Source organism: Anser cygnoides, chromosome 8, assembly GCF_040182565.1.
Source record: "Anser cygnoides isolate HZ-2024a breed goose chromosome 8, Taihu_goose_T2T_genome, whole genome shotgun sequence".
Taxonomy (NCBI): Eukaryota; Metazoa; Chordata; class Aves; order Anseriformes; family Anatidae; genus Anser; species Anser cygnoides.
In genome coordinates this window covers 30,733,726-30,751,072 of record NC_089880.1, presented here as the reverse complement: position 1 = coordinate 30,751,072, position 17,347 = coordinate 30,733,726, and the positions used below count along the sequence as shown (strand labels likewise).

The window sequence follows — 17,347 nt, the reverse complement described above, 5'->3', positions numbered from 1 at the left end:
GAAAATACGTGAAGAGAACTTATGTACGTAAAGCAGGAAGTTGGATTCTGCTCTTACATGCTCTGGATATTATTCAACAAAAGTATGCTGTAATACACCAACTGAAACACAGGTAAAAAGCAAATCAAGCCAATGAGCTGGCATTTTCTAAGCTGTGATTGTTACTAAGCAATTGTGTAAGTATTCACTTACAGCTTTATTGCATTCCTCATCAGTCAGGCTTTTCATGACAACATCCAGACTTGGGTCTTCTTCACTGCTTGCAGTTTCGGTGCCACCATGATCCTGGTAGAAAGGATTGATAACAGTTTTTAAACAGATTTATGATTCCCCATAACAGCTAAAGAAAAAAAATAGACAATTTTACCTTTTCTTTTGTTTTTCTAAACAAGTAGCAGCATGAAAAAGTAAAAAGATCCACAATTAAAGCATCCTACTGTCAGGAGACAAATAAGCGATACAAGTTTTGAAAGACAGACCTCAGTCTCCAGCCATCCCCAAGTACCAGGAGGTGGTCCAATACCATGAGGTAGCACCTAGGAGCAGATCTGGGTCAATTTTCAAAGCCAGACCAAACCACATCGAGTGTGAAAACCACTGAGTTTGGATTAAGGGACCCCCGCCAGACTTCTGCAGAGGGGATGAGTTTCACACACGCTCAATGCATTAAAAAGGAATCTAAGTTTTCCTTCGTGCAGTTCAAGCGGGTTGGTACCAGTGGGACTGAGGGCTCTGCCCTGGAGGAATCGCCGAAGCCAAAGCTCCTCTAGACAGAGCGTGTGGCCACCAAGCTCTGCAGGCTGAAGCCAGCACTGGAGCACAGCCTCCAACCTCAACTGCAAAGGGGACCTCAGGGCTCAGTTTCTTCTGCATATTACGGCACAAATACTGCAAACAGCATTCAAATACAACTAATGGAGAACGAATTATTGAAGTTAGTGGACCAAAAGACATCAGTATCTTCACCAAGATGTGCTCCAGAACCACCTCCTACATGAGCTCTGGCTTTGAACCTGTGCCGCACGCCTACACTGCACCCAAGGTATAACAAGTTTCTCTCTTTCTGAAGAGGATTCCAAACAAAAATGGCCTTTAGAACATAAAATAGCACCATACTAGGTAGAAAAGCTTTTCTGATCAGGACTTTCTGCTATTTTCTCTATATAATAAGAAGCATGCATTTGCAAGAAAAAATATCTTTCCCGTACCAATAATAAAGTTTAGATAGAGAAGAAATGGCATCTTTTCATGAAAAGATTGAGATAGAATTTAAAGTTTAAATTATCACTAATTTAGCCACATGCAAAATGTAAGGTGGTAATTTTCCTTCCCTTTTAAAAACTGACCAGGTCCTGAATCTGATATTTTTGATCTACTATTTTGATTTACTTTATCTTAAAGTAGTTCAAATACACTCAAGCCTTTGATCCAACTTTGGAGCTGCTCTCTCTTCCAATGCAAGATAAACTACATACAACAAATCAATTTTTAAGATCTTCCGAAGAAAAATTATTGCTGAACTGTCATGAGACATTTTACCTTATAGTGCACAACTGCAATTATGCAAATGTCTCGACCACTGCATGAGGAGTAAACCACCCCTGTCCTTACAAGGCTTACTCTGTTCAGGACCGCAGCAGAATGTGTCGCTCCCCCAGCTAAACAGGTTACGGTGGGGTGGCTTTCCGATCGATGAAACATTTTTCAAACCGATCTTTTAGCACAACGAATTGTTACTCTGTTTTTGGTGGTATGCCTGCAACATTACACCACAATGTAACCTTATCCTGCCTTGCAACTCCATGCAATGAAGCAAGACCTTGTTTTAAGGCATATTTACTGTTTGTCATGTTCTGTATTAAAATGCCTTGATGAAGAGAGAAAGATAAGATGAAGATTAACACAATAGGATATGGTAACTATGGCTCCCTGATATTCTGTTACTTTAGCTAGGCTGTTTAATACGATCTGACAAGATTCATGTACAGTATATGAATCACAATGTTAAATATTTATTTGGTATTTCAAGATATAAAGCACAGTCTTTTTTTTTTTAGCACACAAATAGCTGACGAAGGAAAGCAATGTCAAGTTCTATACAACATCTTTTGGTTACATTTATGTTATGGAATAAAAAGGTACTAGACTAGAAGTAAAACCCAGCATTTACTTCTAAAACCAGACACAATGCAAATAATACGAGCTTGCCAGTACAGCATGAAACTCAACTCTCAACTCAAGAGCATCTACCTTGAAAGGCGAATGTCGCACATGAGACCGAGCTTTTTGGTTTCCACGTGCTGGTGGAGTCTAGTTACAGTCATTTGACCACAGACCAAAATGTGACTAAACAAAGCTTAGTATGACCCAAAGACACAAATATTAAACAAAGCTGGGAACAAATGCAGGTATTAAAGAGCCAACAAAAATAGAATGAACTTGGGCTCTGTTAATTGTAATTTGCAATCCCTGAGCTGCACCTGGAGCATGCTGCTTTGATGGGGGAGAAAAAGAAAAGCCAAAGCACTGCCCCCAGGTGACTCAGATCCAAACAAAAACCAAGCAGCTCTCACCCAGCACAGTGCAACAACTCTTGACCAGAGCTAGGCCTGGACGGAAGCAGCCAGCAGTGGCAATATAATCCAACAGAAATAGCAAGCGTGTGGCCGGGAAATGCATCCAGCACTAACCAGGGTGGCCCAGTGCTGCAGGATCACAGCGATGCCTACTGAACTATCACAAGTTTAATGCACCTGAATTCGTCAGTTCAAGGCAAGACCAAACCCCAAATAAATTATAAAACGTCTTTTGCTTTACTAGCTCAAATAGAAATAGAATTAAGAAGCAACAGCAAGGCTAACCATGTGCTTTATCTAGAAAATGTAGTTACGCTGTATTGAGACGTCAAAATGCTACCAGTGTGGTGACACCGTGGGGACTCACGGTGCACAAGAGAGCAATCAGCCTACACTGGGGCTGAGACAGCAAGCAGAGTAAAGAACACTGGTAACGTTACTAAGGAAGGTTTTGCATTAGATTGCATGTTACAACACCATGTACAAGAGCTCCTCGCCCAACCAGCTCTCATCTGCTCCTACAGAAAAAAATGAGCAGGAACACGTGATACCCATGCTGGGGTAACACAGGATGGAGATGTGGCCAAGGCTCTCGGTGAAGCTGGGATTGCCTCAAGATGCTCTTGTCATGGAGCCACATATACAGCGACCTCCTTACCACTGCTAGTTGCTGGCACCCCTACTTCATTTTTAGACATGCAAACAATATTCTGGGGGAAGTGAAACTCAGAGGGAGTGAGCTTTTCTCTGAAAAATGTTTATTTTCGCTAGGAGGATATCCACATTCCAGGCAAAAGACCATGACGACTCTAACCTGTTGAAAAAGGCACAGGATAGGAGACAGCAAAGTTTGCATGCAGAGACTTTTTCTCCTGTACAGCAGTAACCTGTTTAATCTCTGTCATTAATGCCATGCCAGCCCTTTCAGTGAGGATGAGAACAAAGAAAAGTGACAGTGAAATACAACTATCAGGTCAAACTCCTACCCAATGCATTTCATGATTCAGAGTTGCATTACAGAAGGTGCTTGAATTTATAACGAACTGCTAATGATGATTAGTCTAATCTAGCAACCCCAAATTAAAAGCAAAACCAAGAAACCAACAACCCACAAACCTTACCTCAATAGAAGAGTGGGAACTGGAAGGCAATGGGAAAGGAGTAACAGCCATCTGATTGACGGCATCTTCATTTCTGCAAAACAAACAAACAATGTATTACACAGTTAACCACAATGACCCAACTTCTGTCCGTTAGGAAAATATTATTACTGGCAAAAGAATTGCTTCTTATCAGAAGTCAGAGCTTAGAAAAGCACTTCATCTTTGCTTGTGCTTTCTGCTAGTGGATTACATCCCTTCCTGGGACAGCAGTAGTTTCATCTGGGAGATTTTGACATTACATACTTTGGAAATCTAATTTAATGTGGATTATCAGAGGATGCAGTTGGAGTTTATGGCCTCTACACATCAATAGATGTGTTAATACTTTGTTAGCCTCTTCTAATAATGTCTATACTTGTTAACTGCTTATTTAGACTTGTCTAACATTCACATTGCTGAACTATGAAACCTGCTTTTGATGAAATAGATTGCTTTTTTGTCCACATTTGCAGTGGTCTTTTGTACAAAATTCAATATAAAAACTTGGATGAAATTTTAGAAAAAGCAGGAGAAAAAAAAAAGATGAACACTGATTCCCTCTATGCACAAGTGCATTATTTTTCCAAAGATGCTTATCATGTATGGCATGTTTTATTCTGTCCTCTTTAAAACTCATTCTTAAGTCGACAATCGATTACTCTAACTTTCAAAAGCCTTTCTTATTAAAGAGCATTCTGCATTACTGATGTTTTTCCTCAAATGTCTTTTAAATCATTTGGCTCTTGAAATTAGCTCTGCATTTTTTTAGCCTCTGTAAAATTGAATCAAGTAAAATATGACTTCAGTGATACATATTTTTAAAGGCAAATATGAGGCATATTAAAAATAAAAAAGACTCCAAAGTTTGCTTCAAAAACTTTTCTAGCACGCCTTTTTATCTTTGGGTTGAACGCCTCTCACAGAACACAGAAGTCAGGAGCATGATGCAAACGCTATTTTGCCAGAGATTCAGCAACACCACACAGACTGCTTGCCAAAACAAGACTTGAGGAATCAGTAATCCTGGTGCTCTGCAGATACAATGCCTTTCATCTCGAGTTATGACTTTCCAGGCAGTGCATCTTCAGGGTTTGATTTCTGGTCCCATCTTCCAGGTTAACGTAACGCAAGCACAACTTTTCCCTCTAACCTCTAGAGTAAAATATTCAACCAGTACGTGCTTAGAAGCACTTCACAGAAATGCCTGTAAAAAAGTCTCATTTTATCTCTTAAGAGTTAAATACATGAAGCCGGTACATTTTGATTGCTGAAAGACAACACCATAAATCAACAGCTCTCAGCTGAGCAGCATGTGGGAAATTCAGTCACATGCTTTTGACATGACAAATCCTACAGGCAAACGTTGGTGAACTCATTTACTTATCTTCAACCAAACAGCCATACAATTCCAAGGAACTGGTTCTATGCCACTCATCTTTGTGCTCGCTCCCAGCCTCTCTGCCTGGCCCTGCTTGAAGCTTTGCAAGAGCAAGAAGCCCTGCTACAAGCAAGAAGCCCTGCTACGAGCAGAACCAGAGTGCCCTGTTACACAGAAACGCGCACGAAGGGCCAAGACAGAAAGAAATCCGAGGAATGCACAGAACCAAGAACTTGAATTTTATAATCGTTTCCCAATTTTCAAGTTTGCTTTATAAAGCACATTAGACAAGGACATTTTTCCTCCTCTTATCTTCATGAGATACCAATTTGATCACATTGCTGTTCTAACCTATACAAATAAATCACCAAATGTAAGGTGTCTGTGAAACCTAGCAATTTTGGCTTGACCATAGTCAGACAGTGTTTTGCATGAAGCACAAACAGGGTGAAAACCAACCCTTGTGTAGCTTACAATGCAGGCTGCGTACCTTGCAATTAGGAGCAAACTTGGAAATAATAAGTGATGTATAAACCTTTGTAAGAAATACCATTCCAAGAAGTGCTAGACACAAGCTTCATGAACTGCATTACAAAGGGGGGGGGGGGGGGGTGTAATTAATTATACAAATCAGTTTCTCTTTAGTATATACACACAAAAAGGTTTGTGGTTTTTTCCTCCCATCACTGGGATAACATTTTTATGCATTTTTAAATGGATGGGCAATTTTATTCCAAGCAGTAACAAAACGCCTTACAGTTATTCTCCTGAAAAAAAAGCAATAGTAATAATAATAAAAACAAGGTTAAGAAATGTCTCAACTTGTAATCTCCCCCTGCTAGGGCTCGTACATATTTAAATACTTTAATGCTGCTTCAAAAGAGAATGCTTCAAAGCAGAATCAAAGAGGGAACATATTTTAAAGTGTCAGATCTAATAATAAATTGCTCTTTCTGCTCTCCACTTCCATAAGTGTCCTCAACTAAAACATGAATTTATTTACAACTAAAAGGAGCAATCATTTTCTTTTGATGCTGGAGCAGACAGCTTAGAAGCCTGAACATCATATTCAAATTACGGTAACTGCAAATGAACATCCAATTTATTTGCCAATAGCTGCTACAGAACCACCTCCGAGAAAGCTGTTCTCAGTTACCAGCACTCGAGATTGCTCGGGGTTAACATGTCTGAGCCCCTCGCAGTCAAGACATGGCTTCGTACTCGCAGGGTCAAAGCCATGCACGACGCAATTCGTAGGGCAGGGAGGCTCCATCGCTCCCCCTCTGTTATCTGCAGGAAGGATAAACAGCCACTGCTCTCGCTCCAGCGCCAGCCGGGTTTGTGGAAGACGCCTCCTTGCCGAGCCTGCGTACCAGAGAGCTGTTTGTATCTCATCAGCTACACAGAAACTGAGCGGGAAAGGAATTCCTCACTCCTCCCGCAAATACTTTTATTGCTTCTAACCCCTACGGATGAGTTTGAGTGAAAACCAGAATTGGATCTGGTTGGACGTTAAGTGCCGACTGCTTGCACCAGCGTCGCTCAGCACCGACGAAACAAGTTGTCCTCATTGCAAGAGGTCACGGGAAGCAAGATCAAACAATGCATAAGTGGCAAAGACCCTTTAAAGTTTAGCAAAGCTTATACGCTTTCAAATTTATTTGATTAAATCGCCATATTTCACTACATTTTTCTTCCTTGCTAGTCTAAATAGACCCCTGGACACTCCCCATCCTTCCTCACCGTCTGACGAGCAGAACTTGGGAAGTTTTGCTCCAACATCTGCACCTCTGGTGAAGGGGGAGATGTTGGGGCTTAAGCAAAGACAAATGATGTCATTATTGACTAATGGTTAACTACCATAAACACGTGGCACATAAAAAACCTAAAGAGATCAATATGCAAATATAAACCTTTAGGTTTATCATCCCTTTAGGGACGATTCATTCCACACAGCTGAAGGCAAGCCTGAAGGGAAGCTGGCGCTGTGCGGCTCCACAGCTGCTCTGGACGCTGCGCTGCACTTATCAGAAGCTGTCTCTGGCACTTCGGAGGAATGTCACACACGGATGGAGTGGTCTGTGAAGCATTGCAGAGAGTTATCTTTCTAAAGATGGTAACCAGAAGTTACAGGCTGAAACGCAGGTTTCTTTATTTGCTCAGCCATGTCTCCTATCTGTAATTTTTGTATTCAGGTTCCCTGCCTTCATCCAAGGACATCTGCTCTTTTCCGTTGTGACTACTCGTACGTCTCCCAGACTTGTGATAGTATAGCTCACTGTCACCTAATACTAAGGAAATACTCGGTGGGCATGCTGAATGAGATTCATCACCTGTCTAAAGCTGAGCATCTCATGTCCAAACCTCCCCTATAGTCAGTGACAAAACAGGACTATTCCAAACCCAGACCCACTCAGAAGTGCAATCATCCAAGCACTGAATGACCTGATGTAGGCTGAGAAGAACTCAATTCCTCTCCACAGGTTCCTGACAACTGCTCACTTACCACAGAGGTTCAGGTGACTTCTAGATATCTCAATGAAGGGAGATGAACCTCTTGCCAATCCACCTGCAACTATAGAGTTTGTCAACACTAAAACGATCACTTCACAAAAGCTCTGTAGGGGGTTGGGGATGGTCTTCGGGAGCATAAAGAATTCCAAGGATCAGGGCAAAAATCAGTAACTTGTACATAGTTGCATGACACCTTAGTTGGAAGAGATCTGGAGAGCAAGCGAGTGAATGCTGTTTGCCCCGTAGCCTTAGGACTCCCACTGGCTGTAGCAGCTGGGTGCACGAACTCCTGCAGGTGATTGAACACCTAGACTGTTCACATCCTACTTGTTCAAAGAAAAATGATATCAGCCCAGGATCTCGTATTTTCTCATCTTTGTTTTCATCCAGAAACTCCTTGGGAGAAGACGAGCTGCAGGAGAGTTGAATGCTGAAAAGACACGCTGAGTGTTTCCTTCAGATAGGTCAAGGCAAGGCCTTTCTATTGTGCATCATCTTGAAAAGATCTCTCCTACTAGAAACAAGAGCAGTCTTATTCTCCATTTCCTCTCCATCTACTCTTAGCTAGGTGAGATCCAAATGCACACTGCTATTTTAAGTGAGTAACTCCTCATTTTAATGGCAGGTTAGGTGATGAAAGGTTTGAAAGAGACCAAACTACGTAACTTCCTCAACTGTGTACTTGTTCACATCTGTGTACAACAGCAAGGAGGAAAAAGCTATGAAAAAACACAGGACAGTTCAAACTTGCACACACAGCATTTGACAGCTTATTTGAGTTTTCCCAAACAGAAGAACCTAAACAATAAAAGCAAGTAAAAAAACAAGTTTATACTATTAAAATATGAGCAAATACGTAATCTAGAAAAAAAACTGAAAGCAAAAATCATTTCTAAAGCATGAAAATGTCTAGACTGACTGGTGTGCAGTAGGCAACGGTACCTACAGAGCTCTGAAAGAAGAGCAAAGATTCGGTGACAAAGGTGCAGCAATGGCGAGCATTAAACAGCACCGAGAATGGGCCAACCCAGTCACTGCCCTCGTGTTACCAGTCCTCAGACCGAGCGGGGATCTCTGCCTTGCATGTAACCATAAATAAGAAGAGATTCGTCTTCACAATTACCCCTAGAAAGGGAAGGAGTGGTAAGCTGACAGATTTGTGGGCTTCCCTGAGAAGCTGCAATCCCATCATCAGAAAGCGAGGGTCATGGGACAAATGCCCACAGTGTGGGAAAATGACTCTGGACTGTTAACAGGTGCTACTGAAATTGGCAAACACCTACAGTACTGTATTCTTACAGTGTTGTCATATTTTATTGCAGCATAAGACAACTTTCTTTTAAGGAAAAAAAGGTATACCAAATGAATCAAAGAACTAAGCACAATAGGATGAGGGTTTGAAATCAGCAGCATTCACTTGGATTCAAGCCTTCAAACTATGTTTGATCTGCTTATTATACCAACACTGGAGCACCAAAACAGATTAAAAGCAGTTAATTGAGCATGGAAAAAACACTGAATGTGCTGAATCATATAATTCTCCCTGTATAAGAGCATTCTGATATAAACTGGATTTCCTCCTACAAATGTAAAACCCAAGTGTCTTATTTTGCATCTTAAAAGAATGAACATTTAATGCATGAACGAAAAATACAATGGACAAAACCCATTCTATTTTGGGAACTAGGGCATAAAGATTCTTACAGGAAACAAGTCTCTTTGTCAGATTATTGCAGCCTGTATTAGCCATAGTAGCTTGGAAGTAGCATCTGTAGGCCTAGGAGGTCAGGTAAAATGCTACCAGACACTGGTCAGAGGAAGCACGTGGACTGAGTCATTTCATCTCGTGAAGACCGTGCTGTGCTTGGGTGATTGGTTTGTCTGCTTAACTGTGTAAGCAGGTTAAATGTTTCAAATTTGTTACTGTAGAAAGCCACAAAGCAGAAGATGCACTGAATCTAAAAAAAAAAAAAAAAGGAAAAAAAATGACACTACAACTGCAAATCTTTTAGATGCTATTACAAGCTTATGTGATTAATGAGAGCACTGGGAAATTGTGCTGTGTTAAGACCTATATTTTGGAAACCAGCCAAGATCAACTCTTTTAAATAATCATTGTCAATTTAGTCGAAGAAAAGATGCTCACGAAGCAGAGCAAGAAACCTTCAGATACAAGGGGACTGTGATTCTCACGGTGTTTACTGCACTGTCGCATCAGCAAAAATTTCAGGAAAGCATGGGAATGAAATTGTAACACTACCAGGGTATCAAAAAAAAAAAAAAGAGCAGATATTTATAGTGCAGATCATCAGTTAGGGTTTTACTAAAAAGTAAAACAGACTGAGGAGGACACCTGTTTTCTGTTCCACCCCCTAAAATAAATTCACAAAACACCAAGTTATTTAATGACCCATCTCACAGAAACTCTTTCTTGTGGCCAGGAATTCCTGGGCTTCTTTTGTAACTAATTAAAGACTTTATGGAAACATCCCCCTGCCCTGCATGTGAACCAAAACACCAGGAATAGGAAAACCTTGATGTAGTTTCCTGCTTCAAAGCAAAGCAGCAGCATGCTCATCACCGAGCATCCTTCATTTGAGAAAATAAGGCCCCAGGATATCAAAGAGGACACTTAGAGTCCAAGAATCCCACCAGTTTTGCTTTTATGTCCTAGATCATCTCAGGCAAGCACAGAAGAACATTTTAGGCTGCAGAATAATGACTTTCTGGAAAACCATAACCTACTTTTCCGTGTGCTCCAGGATACACTTTAGCTATGCCACGCTATCGGCCTTCTGCCTGCACAAGGAGGTTGCATCAGTAACAGTGCCCAGGAGGAAGGAGGTATTTCTGTTGCAACTGGCTCCTCTGCTTCTTCAGGGCACAGCAGACGTAATGGTACCCTGCTCCTTCCACGTCGGACAGCCGAGAGGCACTATATGGGATCAGCCAAGCAGCAAACCTACCAGGTGAGCTCTCAGTCTGCTATGCTCAGCGCTCTGTTCTCGTCTGGAAAAGCTACTGCACGTGCACACAGGAGATGGATGGAGATTCAAGATACCCGTAACTCTTCATATTTAGTAGTGCTGGCACCACAATGCATTAAGCAGTGCCATTTCAGTACCTCCATCTTACATTATGGTTTTAAAATAACTGATAAAGCAAGTGAAAACTTTTCCTACTAAACTGCACTGTGGACAAGACTTCTGGGATTGGCACAGCCTCTTGGTTCATGCATTCAATCACATCCACTGATTTTGAGGTCTAAAGTGTAGGAACTGGAAGCACCAACACAGAATGGGCTCATGGAATATATTTTGCATGGGAATATTACTCTAATTTCTCCTTTAAGAGACAGCCTAATCTGGCTTTGGTAAAACTTTTAAACGCCCTTCTTACTAAAAGCAGTTGATCTCAAAAAAAAAAAAAAAAGAAGAGAAAGCAACATTTGTTTTTTCCCAGCATTACAGACAGTGTCCTAGTTGCTGATAACATTTTCTCGGTGGGAGAATTTCTTTTCTTTGCGGTTTGAATGGCTGCTTGGATCAAGAGAACAGACGCGTCAGTTGTCAGTGCACTCCAATGCATGGCAGAGAGCAGGGAAAAAATGTGGTCTCTTTGGAAGTGCAAAGACAAGCTCATAACCTAAACAGCAGCATATAAACCAGACTTTTTGTTTTTAAGCCCTAGAGGGAATGATAAGAATCATCCAATGATATTTCCAGTATCTATTAGTTACGATCATCATGACGACTTTTTGCCTTGAAATCCACTTCTACACAAATAACGTGAAAAATGGGAAATACAGGTAAGAACTCACACAGCTTTTATTCCCTTCCATACCCACGGAGACTCGAGCTAACAAGCACACACTGTTACAGCCCCGTGGAATCTGGTCCTCGGCAGCCAGTTGTGGTGCTTGGGGCAGCAGGGCAGGCTCGCCAGAAGCCCGTGCTCTCAGTGCTGCCAGACAGCACTAAACTGAGCCCTGGGTTTTGGTTTCATACATTCTGCTTCTGCCTCTGGAGCTTCCATACCAGGCACATTTTCCACATGCAATTAAGTAACGGTGAGTGAGTTGTCGTACATGACATTTAATTTTCAATAGCTGGGAAAAGTAACACGGGAGCTGCAGGCAAGACCATTAATCTCCTCCAGATCCTATGTGCTGCCAAGTATAGCAACTCATTCTTCACGGAGCTAATGCTGCTCTTCCATCATTTCTGCGTGTGCTGTACCAGACAGAGCCATGCGAGTAAATGTACACATTTATATGCATTCACCCACAGATTATTACATTGTTCACAGGTAAGCTGAGTATGAGCAAAGAATATAAAACAATATCAAGCATGATGTATATGCTGGTCAGAAGACCACATTAATAAACTTGCATGGTTGTAAGTGCCAACAGAAGTCACAGCAGGAACACTGGCACCTATGAAGTTCCAACTCATCAGTGGATATATGAATTCTGGGAAAGGGGCAGCTTTCAAGGGTCATAACAGTATCGTCTCCTGAACTACAGTGAATGAATTGAGGTATCCTTAAAAATTTTCATACGTGGAGTAAAAGAAAAGATGCCCACATGTAATTTTTATGCAGATGAAAGATTGTAAATGTTTTAGCATATTCCCTGCTACGTAAGCCACCCCAGTGCTCCTTGCCAAAATCAGGTTTCCCCTCTGTACAAATAATAAGCCCCATCTCACCTTTTAAATCCTCTTTTGACACCCATGCAAAGCCATCCTTCACGTGTCCGTGCCGCAGCTGCTCCACATACTCCATCCACACTTGCCTGCTCCCCCACAGCAGCTCCCTCTCCAGCTCCCAGCCTCTGCCCCGTTTTCACTCCCTTCTGAATGCCCGGCTGAAGCAGTTGCCCACCCGTCTTTGTGCTGACAGAACTAACCCAAAGCACTTCAGGAAGCTGGAAGGGGAAAGGCCTTATCCGTCAGGGTCATCTCAAGCCTTCAGCAGGTACCCCAAAATAAGCAAATGAATTTTTATATATAAAACATTAAGAAGAATTCTTGAACAGTCCTAAGATGAATAGTCAAGGAAAAGGATTATATCACTCCACAAAGAACTGAGTAAGTTTGGCATTTTCAGAACAGGCTAAATGTGTATATTACATACGTAAATATGTAACAGGCAAAATTATGAACAAATGTTTTGACGAGAACTGTTCTTACCGTATGAAAACTAGCTTGACCTTTGATGGAGCGGTCTTAATTATTGCAGAAGCATTCTGATGACTTCTTCCATACAATATCTGATTGTTTATCTGTTAAAACGAAAAAGAGATTTTCATTTAAATGAAGTTCAAAATGAAGCATGCATTGTTCTAATTCACACCACCAAGACTTCCATATTGTGCTGACTCCTCAATTCCTCTGAAGGAAACAAAACTGACAGCAAAGGAGATGAGACAGAGAAGGCAATGTCAGGACACACCACATTACTTTGCCTGTGAAGGATCAAACACTTAATCACAGCAAGAAACACCAGGTACTACTTTGGACATGTTTTCTGAGTGCAAGGCAATCCTGTAGTTTTCAGAGGGAAACAGCACGGCTTTAATTCAGTACATGCTCCAGGAATTTTCTGTCTGCAGGTACCAGAAGTCCTTTCCCAGTTAGAGGAAAATACGATGCCTGATGCCTCCCAGTGCCACGCTCAGTGAGTGGGACCTTAACAAGCACAACAGGACCTCTGAGATCAATAGAATACCTACTCTCAAACCGACCAAAAGCATACTCAGTAGCCTATCACAAAAATAACCCGCAGGGTAAAATTTAAAGCATTTCACAGGCAGCTCTGGTGTTTAACACCCTGCTGCACCTCAGTGACTGCAATATTCTGGGCTTCAGCCCCCCTTTTACTGCCCTTGCCTCAGAGGCACCCCAAGAGGATGCTCGCTTTTCAGCTCAGGCTTGCACAAGCTGCAACCACGACGATCGCACGCAGAAGATAAGGCAGACAGGCATACCACAACAATTTAAACAAAGGGAAAGCTGTGCTGAGTACCATGGCAGAAAGAAGATTATGTCAAGGAGATTGCCAAAACCCTTGAGCAGTCTATTAGCCATACCCTGATGATTTTCAGGTTTAAAACTCTTAGACTTGAAGAGTTTAAAATGCTGAACCAAACACACAGAAAGGCGGTGAAGGAAAGCATCCTTTAGACAGACTACCAGGTCTGTCTTCAGCGTTGACTCTTCCAAGCGGAATAAACATCAAGAAAACAATGATCTGTGGAAGAGCAATTATTTACCTGCACCCACGAACACCTCTGCTTGCTCTGGCGTTTGCCACCAAACCCAAGGCAAAGCATTTCTTTGAATAACAAGAAATCAAAAGGACTAGCATTTGGAGCTGAGATGTTAGTTCAGGTTCACAGTTCAGCTCGCGCAGTAGTCCTGGCATCTAAGCGAGCATCAGATGCCTCCAAGCTGCACAACAGCTTGGTCATCAGTTAAGCAAGCAAGACAAGCACAAGAATAAAAACGCCAACGTTTGATTATTCATGAGGGTGGACACGCAGACAGTTTACCTACCCGTTTGCCTGCTGTAAGCAGGCAGAACCAAGAGAGGTGCACGAGAGCCTGGTCAACGCCGAGGCAGCAGCATTGAACCCTTCGTGAGGCCTTCCTGAGGCGCTGCTTGGGCCTGGAGGCTGCAAAGGCAGGGCAGGGGCAGCATCCCTGGCCTCGCTCCGATCATCAAGGGCAAATTTAACATCTGGTGCCAAAACTGAATACCTGCTCGCATTCTGCTTCAGGCTGGACTTACAACTTTCAGTAGGTTTGTTGACTTAATTCCTCTAGGTTCAAAAATAACTTGTTCACTGGGAGTACTGGGTGCCTTACAAATTGTTTAGGTTTAGTTAAATTACCATCAATTTTTCTAAACAGCAGACTTAGATGAAAATTTATAGTCTTTGCTCTGGCTAAATTAATCCTCTTCAGCAGATGTATCAAATAGTCCAAAATTTAATTAACTCTGAGCTAGGTCTGTAAGTTATAATTATTTAATTATACCAAAATGAATGTGTAATAAAGGTAATATATCTCTACAATTTTGGACTGTCCCACACAGTTATTACAGCCAGTATTATTATTTTTTAAAAAAAGGTTACTTTCTTTTGCAAAGTAAATTAATGTTACTTTGGCTTCAGATACCACAGTGATGAGCAAAGCACGAAAGCCTACTTATATAAACCAAGAAAGTATGTTTAGGATTTCATAAGCAATGTCATTTTATATCTTTCAGATTAAATAAAGGAATATGTCACATTAACCACATAATACTCCAGGAGTCAAAACCTGTAAATCTGCACTTTACTTCTCTCGTTTAAGATTAGAAAAGAAAAACAAAGCTTTGACCAAACAAAAGAAATGAAGAGACCTAAGCCAGCCTCAACTCTTCCTTGAGTTCCTCTTTGTAAAACATCTTGGAAAGACAAGAGAGCAAGGAGAAAGCTGAAAGCAAGCGATAGGTGTGAGGTCAGGTCAGCACACTTAAGTTGGATCCTTGATACAACTCCACACTGCCTTATTGCAGCTTGTATCACATAATGCCAAAGTTATCGTTGCCTTCGCATACAAAAGTTTTGTTTTACAGTTTCACACACTGAAGTATCAAAGTATAAACTCAATGAAATCTGAATTCCTAAATTAAGAGAAAAACATTAAAAAGGATCGTTTGTTTCTCAAACTTTAATTTGTCAAAGAGAAACATTACATTTGGATAATTTCCAAAATAACTCTTTTGTTAAAAAAACAATGGGGCAATAATGTAAATCTGTAAAATTAGTATCATCTGATTTTTATGAAAATCAAGTCAAATGTTATCCCAAAGAAGCGGCACAGCTTTCTATAACTATTTTTTTGTAACAATGCATAAGTTTTCTTCTAATCACAGGAACTGTAATGTTTTGAGATTTAATCAGATTCTCTGAAATAACAGGAAAAGTTTCCAAAAGTTTTTGGTCAAACTGCATAAACTGAAAACCCACAAAATGCACCAAAACCCAAAGTAATAAGCAAGAGGAAAACAGAGGAAAGATAAATTAATTAATTCGAATGCAAATTCTTCTTTCCTGCCCAGATTTCTCACCCAGCACAGGCTCAAACACGTGCCTCATCTGGATGTACAGAATGACCGTGTAAGGACAGCCTCCCGCCCTGCTGCCCCGGTGGCTCTGCCTCAGCCCCGGTTGCCTCCTGCAGGGGAAAAGACGGGAGGAGGCAGAGCTGCAGGTCGGTGCTGCCCGCAGGAACACCACGCTTTCAGATCACAGCTTCAGAAACTGCCTCCTAACACTAACCTTAACTGATAACCTGTATACTAAGTACATGAAAAATGAGTATTATGCTGGAAGTAGGAATTAAAAAATAATTATCACTACTGGGATTAATCATTTAAGATGATTTTTTTCACATGGAAACCCTTCTTTCTATGTTCAAGTCATTGCTGTGCTGGAGGGATAATGCTACTTGCCTAATCGAGAGTCACAATTTTGGAAGAGGACAAAAACAATAATCCCCCAGCAAAAACCGAGAGCAAAGCACTAATTCCCCCAATTTTAAGACAGACGTGACGTGATTTTGGCTGAGTTGTTCATTTACTTGGGCAAAATACTGACTTATCTGGTATGTTATTAGAGCATCACTTGTATTTCCCTAAGAGTCTCAAACAAAATCCCAGTAAAGCCACGTTTAGCACGAAGGCCCCCAGCACCGGGGTACGACAAACACGAGAGGAGCACGAACTGCCTCTCGCTGCCCAGCAGGGACATTGGGTAACTCGCTCGCTGCTGCTGGACTGTGAAGGCTCTCTCGGTCCTTCAAGAAGTGCTGTGGCCTCCTTGCGCAAATAACCCGAAGAGAAGCTCCCTTCTGTCTCCTACCACACTTCCAGCAAGACAACCAAGGACAGCCGGCAGAAAATCCCAGCGTGGGTAACTCAGCCCAGCAGGGCTCTGTACAGCTCGCTCCGTTAATAGACCAGTCGGCTCCCTTATGGAGTGACGACGAGAACAGTAATAATAGAGGGATTAGTCAGTGTGCACAAAACGTACCAGAAGGACAGAGCCACGCAGTGCTCAGGAGCAGCAGGGCTGAGCAGCGCGGGTCCGGCACCACGGGGTCACGCCACAGGCCATGCTGGGCACCGTCAGCGGCAGGACGGAGCCCGAAGTAATAAGACACAAAGCAGGGCAGACACCTGCACTAGAACAGCACGACTGCCAGGCAGGAACACCACAGATGGCTTCTTTACTTGGAAAAAGAACAGAAAAGCAGAGCTTGTGCCATGGTAAAAATACATCCTTCTGTGCAGGGACCAAATTCTGCCCCAAATACTTTTCCTCCATGAAGGGTATGAGAGTAGGATGAAAGGACCTTCTCCTTCACATGGCTGCTCTCTCCACCCACTTATCCTATCCATCCAAAATACATCACAGAAGACTTATTAAAAAATAAAAAAAAAAGGGAGATCATGTACTTTTTTTTTTTAATTATTATTTTGACCTGCATTTCACCCAATATATAGGCCGGACTGACTTTGAAAATGAGTCAGGATCATGCCCCTAAAAGACTAGGCTTGTTTGGAGAAGCTAAAAGTAAGATAATATGTCTTTAGTTCAGTGACAGAGGATTTCATGAATAAGGAGCAGAGGCGGTTTGGCAGCATCCCATAACCTTCAGCTAAGTTCAGTTAAACTCCAGTTCAAA

The 17,347-nt window shown here is 41.8% G+C and overlaps 1 protein-coding gene across 7 annotated transcripts in view; it reads right to left on the bottom strand.

The window, feature by feature from the left end:
• Positions 1–17,347, bottom strand: part of PATJ (PATJ crumbs cell polarity complex component) — a 147,755-nt gene that overhangs the window by 39,026 nt on the left and 91,382 nt on the right. For all 7 annotated transcript variants that reach the window (XM_048062237.2, XM_048062236.2, XM_067001724.1 and 4 more), the window contains 3 exons: positions 12,803–12,894; positions 3,698–3,770; positions 193–285 (listed from right to left, as the gene is read on the bottom strand). In XM_048062237.2, the coding sequence (XP_047918194.2) occupies positions 193–285; positions 3,698–3,770; positions 12,803–12,894 (258 nt within the window). The remainder of the gene's footprint in view (positions 1–192; positions 286–3,697; positions 3,771–12,802; positions 12,895–17,347) is intronic.